This window comes from Stenella coeruleoalba (assembly GCF_951394435.1).
Source record: "Stenella coeruleoalba genome assembly, chromosome: 2".
Taxonomy (NCBI): Eukaryota; Metazoa; Chordata; class Mammalia; order Artiodactyla; family Delphinidae; genus Stenella; species Stenella coeruleoalba.
The window spans coordinates 44185978-44203984 of record NC_137147.1 but is presented as its reverse complement, the minus strand read 5'-3'; the positions used below and the strand labels follow the sequence as shown (position 1 = coordinate 44203984).

The 18007-nt window shown below is 40.8% G+C and overlaps 1 protein-coding gene across 1 annotated transcript in view; it reads left to right on the top strand.

The window, feature by feature from the left end:
* The window catches only part of PELI2 (pellino E3 ubiquitin protein ligase family member 2), a 208911-nt gene that overhangs the window by 38334 nt on the left and 152570 nt on the right, over positions 1-18007 (top strand). The window contains exon 2 of the mRNA XM_079913650.1: positions 14533-14662. Within this exon, the coding sequence (XP_079769776.1) occupies positions 14533-14662 (130 nt within the window). The remainder of the gene's footprint in view (positions 1-14532; positions 14663-18007) is intronic.

Below are 18007 nucleotides of genomic sequence, written 5' to 3'. Positions count from 1 at the left end.
GTTGTTTCTAACTCCTGCTTTTTCTCCAATACATTATCCCATGTGTTTGTAGTAACAGTGGGCCGCATGGTTTATATGCACAGCTACCTTGGCCGTTCCCAAACTTGACCGCTTAGAGCACTATTCCAGGAAATGGTTGGCTCTGCGTGTGTGCCGTGAGAGTGGGATGTTAGACCAAGTCAGTGGGAAGTACTGCCTGCCCTGTCTTCTGCTTGGCGATTCATAGGGCACATTAGCATATTAAAAGCTGTGAAGGGTGTGAGCAGAAAAACCTGCTTAATTTTCTTTAATTCACTTGACAGACTGACTTGAAAATGAATTTTTTGGATTTATTGATTTGACTAGTGACGCTATAACTATTTCTGGAAAACGGAGCTCTATCTGTACTAGTTTGGGCAGTATGAAAGATCCTGATCTGCCTCAGAGTTTAATGCAGATCATGCTGCTAATTGTATGAGTTGCCTGCAATTCCTGCTCTTAATTGAATCAGAGTCAAGGTGTGAATATAAGGCCTAATACCCTATTCATCTGGAGAGAAACCATCAGAAAGACACGAAAGTTTGACATTGCCTGATGAGTGGTGCTGAGAATTCTCTCTTTTAGGAATTAATCTGGTAACAGAAGTTTCAGATTTAAATTTTTCAAAAGTTTCTGTCTTTAAGCCCTAGACACTATTTTCATAATCCAATGATAAATTACATGAGTTAGAAGTTTGACTAAGATTATACATAAAATAAATAAGTATATATATGTCATGAATATCTCTAGTAGAAGTAGAAAACTTGGGAATTTTTAAAAGTTTTAAAAGTTCAAGAATGATAGGTGCGAAGAGTTTTTTGTAAAGTAACAGCTTCCCCAGCTGTGAAAAACCAAGTTCTCCTTGTGTGCCAGAGATACCTGTGCATGAATGGTGTTTTCAGTGTGTCCATTTAACAATTTAGACACATTGTGGCCTTCTTTTGAATATAAATTTAATCCTCTTCCCATCCTCAGGGTTGATTTTATTTCTGGGTCTTGTTTCAGATCTAAATTGATTAATACTGTATTAGAAATTAAAACAATGAGTCCACCTTTATTTAATGAAATATATGCTTTTTAAAATGTTTAATTCTGATTTAAAAAAATAATATAGATGTTTAGAAGATATCAAAAAATATAAAAAAGAGTTAAATCACATAATGATACTTTCTAACAATAATCACTATTAATGTTTTGTTTTTTGTTTCCCTATGAATATTAAATATTTTGAACATATTAGACATGATACCATTTGCACATTTTGTATTCTCTGGTTTTCAAAATCCTTTTTCATTGCTATTAAGAATTTGTAGTAAATGTAATTTCATCATCTAGAATTACATTATCTACTTAATCCATTATTACTGAACATTTAGGTTATTCCCAGTCTTTTGCCATTATAAATAATGACATAGTTAACATCTTTGTGCATACAACTCTATACTGTGTTTCAAAATTATGTCGTGGGGATAGATTCCCTCAAATTAGAATTACTAGGTCAAAGAACATGAGTACTTTTATTAAGGGTGTTGATACATATTGGTAAATTATTTTACGGAGAGATTGTACCAATTCACATTCTCACCACTGGTATATTAGAGTAACTGCGTCATTTCAACAGTTTTGTAATTTTATTGGCAAATAATGAAATCTTGCTTTAATTTGTATTTTTTGATTACTGATGAGATTGAACATTAAAAAAATATGTTCATTAGCCATTGTTTTTTCTCTGTGAATTTTCTATTCATGTTCTTTGCTTATTTTTCTATTGCATATCTTTGGGGATGTCTGTTTTATCTTTTACTTGTAAAAACATTGACCTATTAACGATGTTAAGCTTTTGTCATATTATTGCCAATGTTTTTTCCAGTTTTGTTGGACATGTAATTTTACAATTCTTGACATGCAGAAGTTTCAGATTTTTACATATTTAAGTGTACCAATCTTTTTCTTTGCAGTTTCTTTTTTTTTTTTTAACTGAGTTTAGAACATTATTACTGACTCAGGGATATGATAAATAATCAACTTTGTTTTCTTTGGTTTTATGACTATTTTTCATATTTATCTTTTTAGTATTTTAGAATTTGTTTTGTGGTAGAATGTAACATGCAGATCTAAGCAATTTTTTTCTTGTCAAAGTAGATAGTTGGTTTCTGTACACAATTGAATAATCCAATTTCTCTCCCATTGACTGGTGGCCCTTTCTTCATCTTATATTACTTTCTTACGTAGTCAAGGGTCTATTTCTGGGACATTTCTTCTCCATTGGTTTGTGGTTTTTGTTCTCAAGTAATACATTGTTTTAATTATTACAGCAATAATACTGTAATAATCTTCTTTTCCTACAGTTAATACCCCTTATTTCTAATTCAGTGTTTTTAGTTAGACTAGGATTTTTTTAGAGGAGTGTTTAATAAAAATGGTAATAGTAAGCATCTTGTTTTGCTCCTGATTTTTAATATAAATGCTTTTATTTTACTCTTTTGCCTTTAAATAATTATGGGAAGGAAATATTCTTTTATTTTCAACTCTTAGAAACATTAATCTGAAATGGATAGAGACTTCTATCAAATGCCTTTTCAATATATGAATTAAATCTGAATTTAGAAGTTGTTTATAAAGTGAATTTTTATATGTGAATCACGCTTTGCCAGAACTTACATTGCACATGGCAAAATGTGTCCCTAGAGAAAATGTTTCAGCTTCAAACAAAATAAATTTTCTGATACCACCTTTTTTTTCCCCCCTCAAAAGGCAGTAGGGCATTTTCTTTGTTTTTTTTTTTTTTTTTGCGGTACGTGGGCCCCTCACTGTTGTGGCCTCTCCCGTTGCAGAGCACAGGCTCTGGATGCGCAGGCTCAGCGGCCATGGCTCATGGGCCCAGCCGCTCCGCGTCATGTGGGATCTTCCCGGACCGGGGCACGAACCCGTGTCCCCTGCATCGGCAGGCGGACTCTCAACCACTGTGCCACTAGGGAAGCCCAGGACATTTTCTTAACTACCTGATAGACAAACATCTTCAAGCGGAGAGATGGAGTTTGACAGTGCCTTCTAGACCCTGGCATTATTCCAAGGAACTCTTTTAGAAACACAGTGTCCCCAAACTGTCAAATTCTAGAAATCCTGAAGACAGAATTGAACTAGGTATTGGCTGGGTATCTTGAAGATGCTCTTGATTTGACTTGCTTAAAATCTATGCCAGCACTGTGCAGTCGAACTTTCTGTGATGATGGAAATGTTCTGTAGCTCTGCTGTTCCGTATGGTAGCCACTGGCCACATGTGGCTGTCAGACACTTGTAATGTGGCTGGTGTGAACAGTTTTTAATTTTATTTAATTGTAGTTAAAATTTGAATAGCCTCTTATAGCTAGTAGTTACCATATTGGACCGTGCAGATCTATGCAGTGCACCAGTATATATCTAAGGTCATTTGTAACTCTCAAACTGTGCTTTTCTGAATATGGCTAGAAATTTCCTAAGAATCTTCTCATAATTCAAGAATTGGTAAATTGGGAAAGTTGCGTGGGTTGGGGGAACCTCTGGTGTGTTCCAGTTCTTGAATTCTTGATGAGATACTCCCTGAATCCAGGTGATAACACATGGCTGTTCACTGCCTGCTGGTATCCATTAAAAATCGGGTATTATTTGTGATAATTGACAAGTTAATATATTTTCAGGATGAATATGAACTTTTTTTTCTTTTGCAGCTGTTGGGTTAATGCTCCAGACCAAAATTAACTTCTAGATAATAAGCTTCTGTAGCACTGAGGGAGGGGTTGGTTGTACGAAAGTCATTAACTACAGAGAGGCTCAGAAGCCCTTTTGTGTAATTGACCTGATTCACCTACTACTGGGCTGTTATAAAATGAGGTTTTAGAGAAGGCTTCCATTTCTTGAAATAAACTTGATTTTTGTGCACATTGTTATTTCTAATATTTTCTAATCGTGTTTCAGCTATTAGTTATGTGTAAATGTTCTAGAAATAAAACAGTCTTCTTTAGAAAAGTTGTACGAAAGGGAGTGAATCTGTGTCGCATCAGCGTACATGATGTAAAGCCACAAATGGCTTCATGCTTTGTGGTTCCTTAAAAAGTATTTATGTGTGTGATATAAAATCATCCCCCCATTCTGCCATGGGCAATTGAATAAAGCTAATATATTTTATAACAAATTGTCTTGAGAACTGAATTTGCATACAATATCAATTACATATCTCTTTAGTAAGGAATTGTCAGGGCATTGCCCAGGAATGTTCAAAAGTTGGATTTGCTCGCTCTAGCTTGTCTGTATTTCTAGGAATTTCTAAAAATTCACTGTGCATACTCAAAGTTTAAAGTAAATAAACATTAGTAAAAATAAGACATACATTAGTGTGATTCTTTTTAGGAGTAGTAAGAGAAGCATGCCATGAAATTTAAAAAAAGAAAAAGATTGGAAGGAATTATTTTAGTAGTTAGGAATAGTTATAATAAGTTATAAGTATATAAGTTATAAATTAAGAAGAGATTCCTCTGCTAGTTTCTACTTCTAGCTTTAATACTTACATAAGTACTAAGGCGAGAAATCAGATTTCTTTGTACCATCAAGTTCTTTGTTTGAAATGCCTGTAGTTTAGTACATATTAGACGATGGGCTCAGTGCTAGTTTAAGATGCTTCCTTTTCGAGCATCCTTTGAGATGCTCACTTTTTAGAGGCCTCTTATAGTAGAAGTTGTGTGTAAACAGTTTGAAAAAAATCAGTGCTTTGCCAAATAATTAGTAGTTTTATCCTAATTCTTTTATGTCTAAATTTGACTCTTAGAGAGGAAGTCCTTTTCACATACACATCATGTAGCTTATTTGGGGGACCACCGATTTTAGTTGACATAATGATTTACTGAAGAAAAAAGAAAGGACATCCAATTTGGTATTTTGTCTCCCTCTTGAAGAAGTATACTTTTTTTTTCTTTTCTTTTTTTTTTTGCGGTACGCGGGCCTCTCACTGTTGTGGCCTCTCCCGTTGCGGAGCACAGGCTCCGGACGCGCAGGCTCAGCGGCCATGGCTCACGGGCCCAGCCGCTCCGCGGCATGTGGGATCTTCCCAGACCAGGGCACGAACCCGTGTCCCCTGCATCAGCAGGCGGACTCTCAACCACTGCGCCACCAGGGAAGCACGAAGTATGCGTTTTTTAAAAATCTCATTCTTTATAGCCAATTTAAAAAGCGACACATTTGGAATTATCTCTAATTTTAGACTTTTTCCTTCATATTGAAAGAGTATTCTTTATATAAAACTTTCAATGGGTATATATTTTGTATTTTTGTGTTTTTAGTCCACCAAAGTTTTTGACTACTGAAGAAGCTACTTAAGTTAATTTGCTTTTGAAATTCATTTACTTTTTGCCGTATAATGCTGTGTGACCAATCATCCCCAAACTCAGCGACTTGAAACCACAGTCATTTGTTCTCATGACTGTGGGTTGTTGAGGTGGCTCTGCACTAGGCTGTGATGGAGTGGCTTTGCTTACATCGCATGTATGCGGCTTGGATCTCCTCCCAGTGTCACTCATCCTCCTCGGCAGGTTGGCTGGGACATACTCTTCCTATGGCCATGACAGAGGATAATCCCAACCGCCAACCACAGTGCACGCCCCTGCTTGTGTCCCATTTGTTTTTGTTTTTTCCCCTGGTGGCACTGTGGTTAAGAATCTGCCTGCCAATGCAGGGGACACGGGTTCGATCTCTGGTCCGGGAAGATCCCACATGCCGCGGAGCAACTAAGCCCGTGCACCACAACTACTGAGCCTGCGCTCTAGAGCCCGTGAGCCACAACTGCTGAGCCCACGTGCTACAACTGCTGAGCCTGTGCTCTAGAGCCCGCGAGCTACAACTACTGAAGCCTGCGTGCCTAGAGCCTGTGCTCTGCAACAAGAGAAGCCACCACAATGAGAAGCCCGCGTGCCACAACGAAGAGTAGCCCCCACTTGCCGCAACTAGAGAAAGCCCGTGTGCAGCAAAGAAGACATAACACAGCCAAAAAAATAAATAAAATAAGTAAATTTTTAAAAAAAGTATACTCATCCTGTAGGACTTAAAAAAAAATCCCATTGGCTAAAGCAAGTCACATGGTCCAATCCAAAGTCCAGGGCAAGGAAGTTAACTGGAGGTATAAAGTCATGTCAAAGGGCATATCTTCAGGGAGGAGTGAAGAACTGTGACCAGTATTTCAGTCTACCACATACAATTTATATACCTGTCTTCATTTAGGTGATGAGAGGCTAAAATAAGCAAATGTTGGAGTGATTAAAAAAGGAATGTGTGGGATTTAATTTGGTTTTCAAAATTATTAATTGGTGAACTATGTAAAGCAGTCTGGAGTGTAAAGTGGTACTAATTCTAGAGATTATCATATTAAGTGAAGTAAGTCAGACAGAAAGATAAGTATCATATGATATTGCTTATATGTGGAATCTAAAAAAATGATACAGATGAACTTATTTACAAAACAGAAATAGACTCACAGACATAGGAAACAAACTTATGGTTATGGTTATGGAATTGGGGGGGAGATAAATTAGGAGTTTGGGATTAACAGATACACACTACTATATATAAAATAAACAACAAAGACCTACTGGGAACTATATTGAATATTTTATAGTAACCTGTAATGGAAAAGAATCTGAAAAAGAACAGGTGTGTGCGTGTGTGTGTGTGTGTGTGTGTAACTGAATCACTTTGCTGTACATCTGAAACTAACACAACATTGTAAAGTAACTATACTTCAATTTACAAAACAGGTAAAACACATAGCTACTAATGGCAGAGCTATGACTCAGACCACCCCCCGCCCAAGAAAAAGATGGTACTAATTCAGGAATAGGATAAAATGATGTCTTTACCTGATTCGTGAATTGTACAAATCTTGTACTATATCAGATTCATTTCTTGCTATACTTTGGCTTTTTCCCTTTGTGTGATATTTTCTCTTTTAGGAATCAAAAATTACTGCAGGGTAATACTTGAAAAATATTTTTCACCCATAGGGTAAAAAAGATTCTTTGACATAAATGACTAATATTATATTAATATGTATTTAATCAGAGATATTTTGGACTGTTGGCACCAACGGCAGAATAAAAGACGTTAGTCGTCAGTGTTTTAAGAGTAACATAAATAGCCTTTTCTATTCCTGACGTTTTGCGTACCTTCCGGTATTCAGTAAAAACGCTCTACTGTTGGCCTCCCAGCAATGCTCAAAAATCAGAGATTCAATACAGTAAAAAAACTTTATCTTGTGTTTTTTAGTGACAGTACCAATTTGAGATGACAAAGGGAGGAGAATGACCTCAAAGAACCAGATGGCTAAGTATTAGATAAGAAATATTTTTCTTTTCATAAACAGTTCCTCTGTTTTAGGTGGACTGGATTTGCTTTCCATGCTCTTTTCTTTCGTATGGGCTGGTTGGAGGAAGAAGCAAGTAGGGAAGTGTGGCCTTCAGAGTCATAGGAGTTGAATGAATGCAGGAGAGAACAGAGTCCCTGCCCTGGTCATTGCAGATGCAGTGCTGATGAGGCTGGGGTCAGGGCCTTTCTGGATAGCTTTGCCCTCATCTCCCACCACCACGCTGCTCCAGAATCCAAGTGGTAGAATGTTAGGCCTTCTTCCTACTTTATGGGGAGGGAAAGTGAGGTTCTGAGATGTTCAGGGACTTGTGCAAATATGGGATGGGACGCAGAGCCAGGATAGGGTCTCTCTCTGGCCTTCATGCTGTACCTTTTGCTGTAGTGGGGCTGGATGAGAGTGTGTGGGTGTATAAATCCTGGAAGAACGGCTGAAAAGCTGCGTGTGGGAGCAGTACTGCGTTCCTGATAGAAAGAACGTTTTAATGTTTTGCCTTGGGAACTATTTTGGTCTGGGGAAGCTAAAAAACCTCAAGATAAGGCAAACCTCAACCTGTAGCTGTAACTGCCACACCTCAACTGCCATAAAGATTTGAGGGGTCTTTGGAAGTGTAGCAGCAGATCAAAGCCAGTTGTTAAAACGATAGCCACAACCTTCACCCTTCTTAGACAGGATCCTGGTACTTGAGTTGGATGAAATGCCTTCTCTGTCCATATCAGATTGAAATGTTTGAAAGAGGTTTGGGAATCTCTTTTTAAAATTGAACTTGTTATTTTGTGTTGCTGTCTTTGTAGCTGAGGAAGCAGTCCCATCTTAGGTAAGTTCACAGCACCAGCTAGGAAAAGAGTTGGAGCTAGAACTCCTCTCTTTATCCCTTACACCACTATCATTATTTCCATATTAATGTGGCGACTGTTTCATCGATCCCCTCCTTGGTTTTAAGGTACCACGTAGAGGTGAAGGGAGGGTACACAAAGAAATAGGAAACTCCTCAAAGAGCCTCCAGTCCAAATGGTGTGAGATAAATGGGAGATTGACTGGTGGTGTCACACAGGGTTGGTGAAGACTATTAGTAAGGTTCCATGACTTGAATCACACATGTAGGGCATGCCAAGACTTACGACCGTGTCCTAAAGTAATCCCAAAGTTACTGTTCTGATTTTTTTTTTCCATTGTGTTTTCTAACTCACTTTCATTGGCGCTTATCAGTATTGTTTTATAACTATCTGTCACCTGATCTGTCTTCTCCACCTGACTGAGTCTGTTAAGAGACAGGGTGTCTCGTATCCTTAGCCCCTCAGCACACAGCCGTGGGCCTGGCCCACCCCATGTACTTCGCTTGATGCTATCTTGAATGAATATATGCATCTACATATTTTATATATAAATATATTTTCATATTCAATAGCTCTGAAGTAGCTACTTGGAGCAGAGACCATTTCCAACCAGAAATGGGGCATTGAGAATTTTCATTCGGAGGCCAAGCCCAGGAAGATTTTCTGAATGAATTGATGTTTAAAAAGCTGCAGCAGGTTATCCCCAGAGGGAGTAGACTGTAATGGTACTGCCACAGTTAGCTCTCTGGCTGGAGATGAAAGTCTACTATTTATTTTATGAAACCGTACAATACGCAGCATTTGTTAGGCACGGGAAAATAGATATTGTTGTGTCCCTGGGCTTTATGTATGGAGTTCAGTCGGGCAGTGCAAGTCCAGATGCATCTGATAGCTTAAATAATGAGGAGTTCGGGCTGTAATGATGTAAAGCCAGTGTCAGGCACTTACTGGTTTACGTGCATCTTCATATGCAGGGTTGCGGCAGTGTGTTAGTGCATTCACTATCGTGGTGAATTGATGTGCACTCCTTGAGACCGGGGGGCCACGGTGCAGGGGTTTATCAGACTCCAGTGCCCTTCACATCTCTTGTCTCTAGTGTCCCCGGCCTGTTCATCTGCAGTGTACAGTCTGTCTTAGCTACAGTAGTTGCTTGTGATTTATATGTGCAGGTGACAGAGATATTGCTTTCGAGGGAGGGCAGAGGCTTCAGTCTATAATGGGAAGCTGGGCTGCCTCTGGAATGTGGCCGTTTGATGCTGATGACGCTTCACTTCTGTAGCCCACACAGGTGCTGCTCCGTGAGTTCAGACTGGTTAAGATCAAATGTGATGCCTCCGAAGTGTGGCTGGGAGCCCCTGGCACGCCCTCTCTTGCTGTTATTTCCTATAGAAAATTCTTTTTGACAAATGCATTTTTTAGGTGGCAGGCGTCTTCTCAAGAATGTATCTTTGTGGTGTTTGCCAGGAAATGCCTTGAATTTAAAAATCGTCAGTGTTGGCTACTGGAAAGAGTATGAAATATGGAGTCAGACAAAACCAGATGTGGGCTTGAGTCCCATCTGCCCCTTCCCAGCCGTGCAGTTTATGCGTGTTCCAGTCATTCAAGCCTCTTATCTGCCCACGAGGAGCCTCCCTTACAAGGTTTCTTGGCACATAGTAAATGCACAGCAAATGCTATTTAAAAGAATTAATGTGTGAACTCTGAATTTGAAACCAAGAAACACCATTTCTTACCTTGTGAGGTTTCTTCCAAGGGTTTTTCATTGTCCTCTGAAGCTTCCAAATACCTTTACCACCTATTTGCCCTGCGTGTATGAAGAGCTACATTTTCATCACACATTTACTAAATAAGTGGATTTTTTTAGTCTCCAGAATTTTTTTTTTAATTTGAAGCTTGAAAGGCAACTTGTGGGTTTGAATCAAAATACCCTTGTTTAGCAGCTGAGACAGGTATGGCCGCAGCACTTGGAAATCTTATTTCTGCAAACTTGCTGGCTGAAAAGCTTGCAGGGCCAGACAGCATTCTGACCCTCTTTCATGGAATAGTACTTTTTTGCCTTTATGAGCAAATGTACCTTTAGATTTGGAGGCAAACAACGGTGGGCTGAAGAGTCAACAGGTAGGGAATTGGGACGGTGGGTGTGGAGCCCTCTTTTGAGGTTCTTGGCCGTGAGAAGCTGGGAAGGAGAGGGTAGGCTCACAGTGAGGCTCGGCGCTGGAGGGCTTTGCTTGTTTTTGCGTTGCTGGTTTGCTCTGAAGGTGGGTGATGTCACCAATGACCTGTTCTTTTCCAAATCATACTTGCCCATTTCTGACTGGCCTCTTAACTGATTAAACACTGTTAAAATTCTCTCTTCTCCTATCTTTGGTAATGCAACTTTCTACTGGTCCTGGTCCTTCTACCTATGACTAAGAAGGGTTTATTTCTTTATTTTTTTGAAGATATAAAAGGTATTTATTTTGTTTGAAATTTACATATGTTGAAAGTCCCTTTTTTGCCGAATAGTTCTGTGAATTACGGTTTATTTCTTTAAATGGTCATCTTTCCCAGGGTCTGTCCTTGCCTTCTTTACTTTATTCTGTACATTTCCGTGAGTAATCTCATTTGCTCTCATGATTTTAACTTCCACACCTGTATGGTGCAGGCACCCAAGTTTATAACTTCTCTTGCCTCATACACGGCTTCCCCTGGATGTCCCTGTAATTCCTATTTCTAATAGTGCCGTCGCCTTGGCCTTGGCCGGGAGCCTATGTGATATTCCCTTTCTCTGTCCCTCACTTGGTGCGGCCACATCATAGGTCACCAATTACTATTGATTTTTTGCCTTTAAAACCAGGGTCCTCAACTGTAGCTGCAAGTAAGGATCACCTGTGGAACTTTTAAAAGTTCCGTCCCAGAGCTACTGAATCAGCATCTCTTCTGACTTAGGCACGCATATTTTTATGAAGCTTCCCTGGTAATTCTCATGTTCATCTAGCATTGAAAACAACTCTCAGCAGAATTTGTTCTCCCACAGTTCCGGAGGCCTCACGTCTTGGAATCAAGGTGTCCGCAAGGCCGTGCTGCCTCTGAAGGCCTTGGGAGAGGGTTCTCCTTTGCCTCTTCCCGCTTGTGGTGGCTCCAGGCGTTCCTTGGCCTGTGATCGTCTAACTCCAGTCTCTGCCTCCATCTTCACCTGGTCGTCTCCTCTCTTTCCCTGTGTGTGTCTCCTAAAGACATTAGTCACTGGATTTAGGGCCCCAGGAATCCAGGATGATCTCATCTCCAGATCCCTAACTACGTCTGCAAAGACTCTTTTTCCAAGTAAGGTCCCCTTCACAGGTTCTGGGACATGGACCTGTCTTTCTGAGGGCCACCCACTACCTTCCTCCTCAGGTTAGGACAGTTCTCCCATCCAGTCATCCTGACTCTAATCCGGATGTGCATCTTGCATGCTGCTGCCCTCATGATTACTTTATATGCAATCATGTTAGTCCTTTGCTTACATCTTACCAGCTCCCATTCTTCTTAGGGTGAAAGGCCATGCCCCTCGTCATGGAGCATCAGGGGGTTGTAATCTGGGCCCTGCCCACCTTTTACCCTCCTAGCCCTCTGCGTCTGTCCTCTTGAACTCTACGCTCCCACAGCGCTGAACCACTCCTTGCCTTTGTACATACGATTGCCCTGCATTCCCCATTTAGTCATCTTGTTCAGATTCCAAGAAAGTTCACACTGTCTGCTCTGTGAGGGCTTCCGACATGGCTCTTCCCACGTGCTTTGAATGACTAGTGCATCTTGTTGCACAAGTGTTTTATCATGCTTGTTTTTATGTCTTTCTCTGCTTTTAAGTGGAGAGCTCTGAACACGGGTTGGTTGATATTCATCGTTGCAGCTCTAGTACTTGGCATTATAAATATTGAACGAATGACCATGTAGCTTAACCTGATTCGAAACTTTTCTCATCGTGACACTGTTTTCTCCACTCTTACCTTAATTATTTCCAGCACGGTTTTTCACTGGGTGTCATGTAGATGTATTAAGTAAGCAGGCATATTAAGTGGACTGGCATATTTGCTTAACCTGAAATATCTGTGCACCTCTGCTCAGGCAGTTGAAATGAAAATGCTTTTGCATACGTTAAGGTTGACATTTCTGGTTTTTGTGTTTTCAGCTTTATATTAGATATGGCTTTGGGGTTGCAAGTAGCAGAAACCAACCTGAGTTAGCTGAAACTAAAAAGAATTTCACCAACAAGGGTCAGAGTACATCTGGGCCAATAGAAGCCCTTAAGGACCCTCTTTCCATCTCTTTTTGTTGCTTGTCTCTGTTCATCTGTTTCACTCCTCACTTCTCTGCTGCTTCATCACGGAACAGACTGTGACATCCCCACAGCTCCCGTGCTTCCAGTTTGCAGCTCTGGCCACCCACGCAGACTGGCGGTTGTCTCTCGTCCAGCTTTGTGTTTTCCGGGATGAGAATGTCATTGGCCAGCTCGGGCCGGATGTCTGCCTCCAGCTAATTCAGCTCCAGGGTGGTGGGGAGGATGCTGGCCTGGCCGTTTCATTCAGACATGATGCCGGGGGCTCCCCTTAGGGAGTTCAGGGCTGGATTCCTGAGAAGGGATGTCATGGTGAGCAGATCTCTTCAAAAGCACCTGCCGTGCTCTTACTAGGTTCGCTATCCTTGACCAGCAGTATATAGTTGAGAGAAAGATGCAGCGGAGAGCTGGGCAAGTGTGAGGGTCACAAGGAACCTTGCCAGATCTTGTACCAATTGCCTCTAGGCCACAGTGGTGAAAATGTCCCTTAATTGTTTACAGCCCTGCCTTTGATTGAGTCACGTATGTTTCTCTTAATACAGGATGCTCATCTTGGTTTAAGTGACACGGAAATACATTAGGACAAAGTGAGTTTATAATGGTTGTTTACTCATGGATATGTTCTTTGTAGTAGTGATCACAGATATGTTTAAGAAAACAATGCACATTATTCTGATCTTGCCTCAGAAAAAGGAGAGGAATAAAACTTGAAACAAATTATTTTTGTATTCTAGAGGCATTTTCTTGTTGCTGACGTTCCTTTGTGATGGAAATGGAGACATTAAAAACACAGCAGGAATAATTTCTGGTGATAATTTAAATCCATTGTCATACTATAGCTACTGAATTGTAAAACAAACACCACAAACCCCTTGTTCTGACTTTCACTGTTCTCAGTGGGCCTTGTGTCCCACCCAGAGATCATGGCCGCCATGATCTCTGGGATTGACGGACAAGTGGCAAAGGCAAGACTTCCGGGAGAGGGTGGAGCCGCTACACCACAGGCACTGCCCCTGACTTTGGTGCTCCGAGGGAGCTTTGGAGCTGTTATGTTTATCCACACAGATTTGAAACAATTGCCTTCCTTCTTTCGGTTCTCTTCTTGAAAAGAACTTCTGCCGAGAGGGAGTTGGAGAATAGACATGGCAGTGTGGCAGCATGAGAAGCGGTCAGAACGTACAGGGACCCTTAATCCAGAGTTAGAAAATACAGGTGAAAACGGAAACCCTCCTGCAATCCTGCATTTCTTTTAAACACTGGTACCGGCTTAAGGTATTAATTCAGGAAATCTGCTAAGGACAGTAGTGTTTTCCAGGTGACTTTTAGAGATATTTGTTAGTTTGTGGACTAAAACTCATCTTTTTTATTTACCTTTGGGCTTTTTAATGGTCAACATTCTTGTAGAGTCATACTTTATGTTTAATTTTGCAGGCTAGTTTTTGCTAACCTGACAGTATAGGGTTCAAATAGCAATGGGAATGAAGGTAGAGAATTCGGAACTTTTAAGAATGCAAGTAACTAAATTGGGTCTTACAAATAAAGATCGTACAGACATTAACATGATTTGCGAGTGAGAGATGAGGTTTAATTAGAATGCTAGTTTCTAACTAGTTCATTTAAAAATATTTCTCGAGTGTTTCTCCGGGGCCCATTAGGACTGCGCTTGCTGAGTTGAACCAGCACTAATACGGCCTCTGCAGAATTTTCATTTGCTTATTTTATACTCGGTCTCTTCTGAAAAGATTTGAAGAGTCTGACTTTATAGAATAGGAAACCTGTAATTACTTTGTACATCACTCTTCAATTAAGTTTCCGGAAGTGATTTGAACTTCATCATAGCTGACGTCTGTGAACCGTCTGTTCTATGTCCCTTTTGTGGGGCGGTTAGTGGGCAAGTCTTTGTGAGCATTCCTGTCTTTTCCCTTAGGCCATCGAACTTTTATTCTTAATGCCTGGAAAATCTACAAATAAATGAACCCTCTCATCCCTGTTTATAGGTACAATGGTGCTTTACCTAATGGAGACAGAGGCCGGAGGAAAAGCAGATTTGCTCTCTACAAGCGGCCGAAGGCTAACGGAGTCAAACCCAGCACGGTCCATGTGATATCCACGCCGCAGGCATCCAAGGTAGGGGCTCCTTGGAGCCGAGAGGGCCGGCGGTGACTAATGGTTATTCCTGATCAGCTGCTCTTCCCTTTGGCTCTCATTTCTCTGTGGGACAGTTTCTCAGCCATTTGAGCCGGATAATCTTTGTTGTGAAGGGCTGTCCTGTGCATTGTATGTTTCGCAGCATCCCTGGCCGCTGCCCACTAGATGCCAGTAGCACCTCAGCCCCCCAACCCCCAACTGCCACCACCATGGAGACAACCAAAAGTAGCTCCAGGGCTTGCCACATGTCCCCTCCCTCCCCTCCCCTCCCCTCCCACCCCTCCCCACCCCTCCCGTCTGTCCCCCAGTCCTCACCCCATAATGAACCACTGATTTAGGATATAGTGGAATCAGCATATTATCAATTTAGAATAGTTATGGTTGAAAGATAAATGATGTTCTTTATCCTGAAGAGAGTTTTTATGTTAGATTTTGATATAAACCTAAGATTTGCTGTTTCCCTTCTGTTACTTAAGGAGTGGGTGTTTTCACATAACCTACATGTACATGGAACTGAATTTGTGTAATTATTAGAAAGATTGGAAGTAAACAGAGCTAAGTGCTATAAGAAGTCTGTGATACATATTCCTCTTGTAAGTTTGAAGTATATAAAATGTTCATTTTTTTATGATTATTTCATTTGTTTTTTGATATATAAGTGGAGGGGAACCCTGAATTTCCATTCTGGCTGATATAGTCTATTAGATTATCTTTTAATTAAATACATTACTTAATGTGTAATATAGTTTCCTTTTTATTTATTTATTTATTAAAAAAATTTTTTTTTTTGCGGTACGTGGGCCTCTCACTGTTGTGGCCTCTCCCGTTGCGGAGCACAGGCTCCGGATGCAGGCTCAGCGGCCATGGCTCACGGGCCCAGCCGCCCCGCGGCATGTGGGATCTTCCCGGACCGGGGCACGAACCCGTGTCCCGTGCATCGGCAGGTGGACTCTCAACCACTGTGCCACCAGGGAAGCCCATAGTTTCCTTTTTATAAAATAATTATATTTACCTGAGGTATTTCATATGGAGCACTGGCTCTACATGTTTGTTTATCATAATAGGTTTGGACCATGTGGAATAAATAAGAGACTTGCTTCCCATTTTTTACTGAAAACCCATGGTTCAAAGAGAAATGAACAGCTTCATGGAAGCATATGTGGTATTTATACTCAGTCTTAGCAACAGATCACCTCTGTTAACGTTGTTATAAAAAGTTCCTGTTGTTCTTTCTGAGGCAGTGCCACGAAAAAGTTTGTGAGAATGTGCCAATTCGGATTGTCTTGTATTCGGGAGGGAATGGTTAGATGAGAAAATATCAAACACCAGGGAAACAGGAAAGAATAATACATAGTGGCCAAGTTTTAGGCTAGAAAAAGGGAAATAAAGTGAAAGTTTTAGGAAGGAAAGGACACTTGACAGGGTAAACAAAGGAAATCAGCCTTACAAAGATTCTGAGAAAAGGAGGAAGTGAAATGGCCACAGAATCTTGGAAGGTCAAGGAAGTATGAGAAATGTTTTATAGTCCCAAAATATTTGGAGGGGAAGGATACCAAGACAAATGTTTTTAAGCATGTGATGATGCCAAAAATATTCTGATATTATAGACACGGTCTTTATAATTTTGTCTATATGTTGATATTTATCTTTCCTTTCTCTGGCTCTGTACCTTTTTACATTTACTTTTTTTTTAATCCAAATTTTATATTAATACAATGGCTTCAGATATTTAAAAAAAATTTATAGAAATCTTCCGTTACACAGGCTTCATGTTACAATAGAATATGAACTATATCCTCCGCTAGCTACTATTAGAAGATCATGGCTCTTCCAGACTCATTAGCCACCTCCATCTCCAGTTTTAGCTTTTTCTGTTTTACCTTTATACCTAGATTTTAGCTGACGTTATTTGGATTATAAGTCTTTTGGAAGCTGTCTGTCTAAATCTGTTTTAAAAAAAATCGCTGAGAGTAGTATAGTAGGGACAGTTGGGTTTTGGTCTTTTTAAAAAAAATAAGTTTATTTGTTTATTTTTGGCTGTGTTGGGTCTTGGCTGCTGCGCGCGGGCTTTCTCTAGTTGTAGCGAACGGGGGCTGCTCTTCGTCGTGGTGCGCGGGCTTCTCACTGCAGTGACTTCTCTTGTTGCGGAGCACGGGCTCGAGGCGTGCAGGCTTCAGTAGTTGTGGCTCGTGGGCTCTAGAGCACAGGCTCAGTAGCTGTGGTGCACGGGCTGAGCTGCTCTGTGGCATGTGGGATCTTCCCGGACCAGGGCTCGAACCCATTTCCCCTGCACTGGCAGGCGGATTCTTAACCACTGTGCCACCAGGGAAGTCCCAGGTTTTGGTCTTATAACCTGTAAAAAAAAAATACATTCTCAGGGCCTCCGTTTCCTCATTTATAAAATGAGTTAGCTATGGGCAGAAGCCATGTTAAATCAGGAAAGATACTTTGGTTATAAGCAACAGAAATGATTCTGGCTAAAACAAAGCAAACATGGAGACATTATTAAAGGTTAGGGTAGGCACAGCTCTCAGAATCGGGGGAAAATCTGAGTAACCAGGTTTTGTGAGAGAAGAGAACCAGAGTATCCACAGGAGTGAACATAGATGTTCTTTCCAGGGTGTTATAAAGTGGCTCCAACTACCTTCAGTCACTTTGAAAGGTTTTTAATTTTCAGGAAAGAGAATCTGATAGGCCCGTACAGGGTCAGTCAACCATGTCCAAGGGAGATGAATGGACCAGGCATATTTATTGTGAGCTGATCACTTACCCCATATCGCCTTTCTCTTATTTATCTTGGTACCTGTATGTTGGGGGCCTTGTGCATAGTATGTCATCCTACCTGAACCTAGCACCTTAGTCACAAATCCCTCCCTCCTCCTGTTCCGCCTCAAGCTTCCATCCCCGGACCGTGTCGCCCGGCCGCTCCTGCTGCCACCTGCTCTGCTGGCCCCCTAGACAAAGTCTCTTAGATATTTAACCTTTTCTTCAAATGCTCCTTCTACTACCTCACCTTAACTGAATCCTGGTTTTTCAGTAATATGTCCTTTTTCCATCTTTTCCAGTTCATGGCATTAGAAATGATTTCATTTTGTTTCCATTTCAGTCTCTTCTTTTGTAACCCTACATTATTCATCTAAGCTGTCTCTTCCCCTGCCTCCTGCCCTCACTGACCTATAGATCACCCTTCTGCATGTTTCGCTGACTCCGTCCCCACCTTAGTCTCTGTGACTCCCCAGGCTGTATTCAACCGAACATGAGCATCCGCGGTGCATACTGCTGTAACTCTTTCAGTTTCAAGGACTGTCACTTCTGTTCCACATT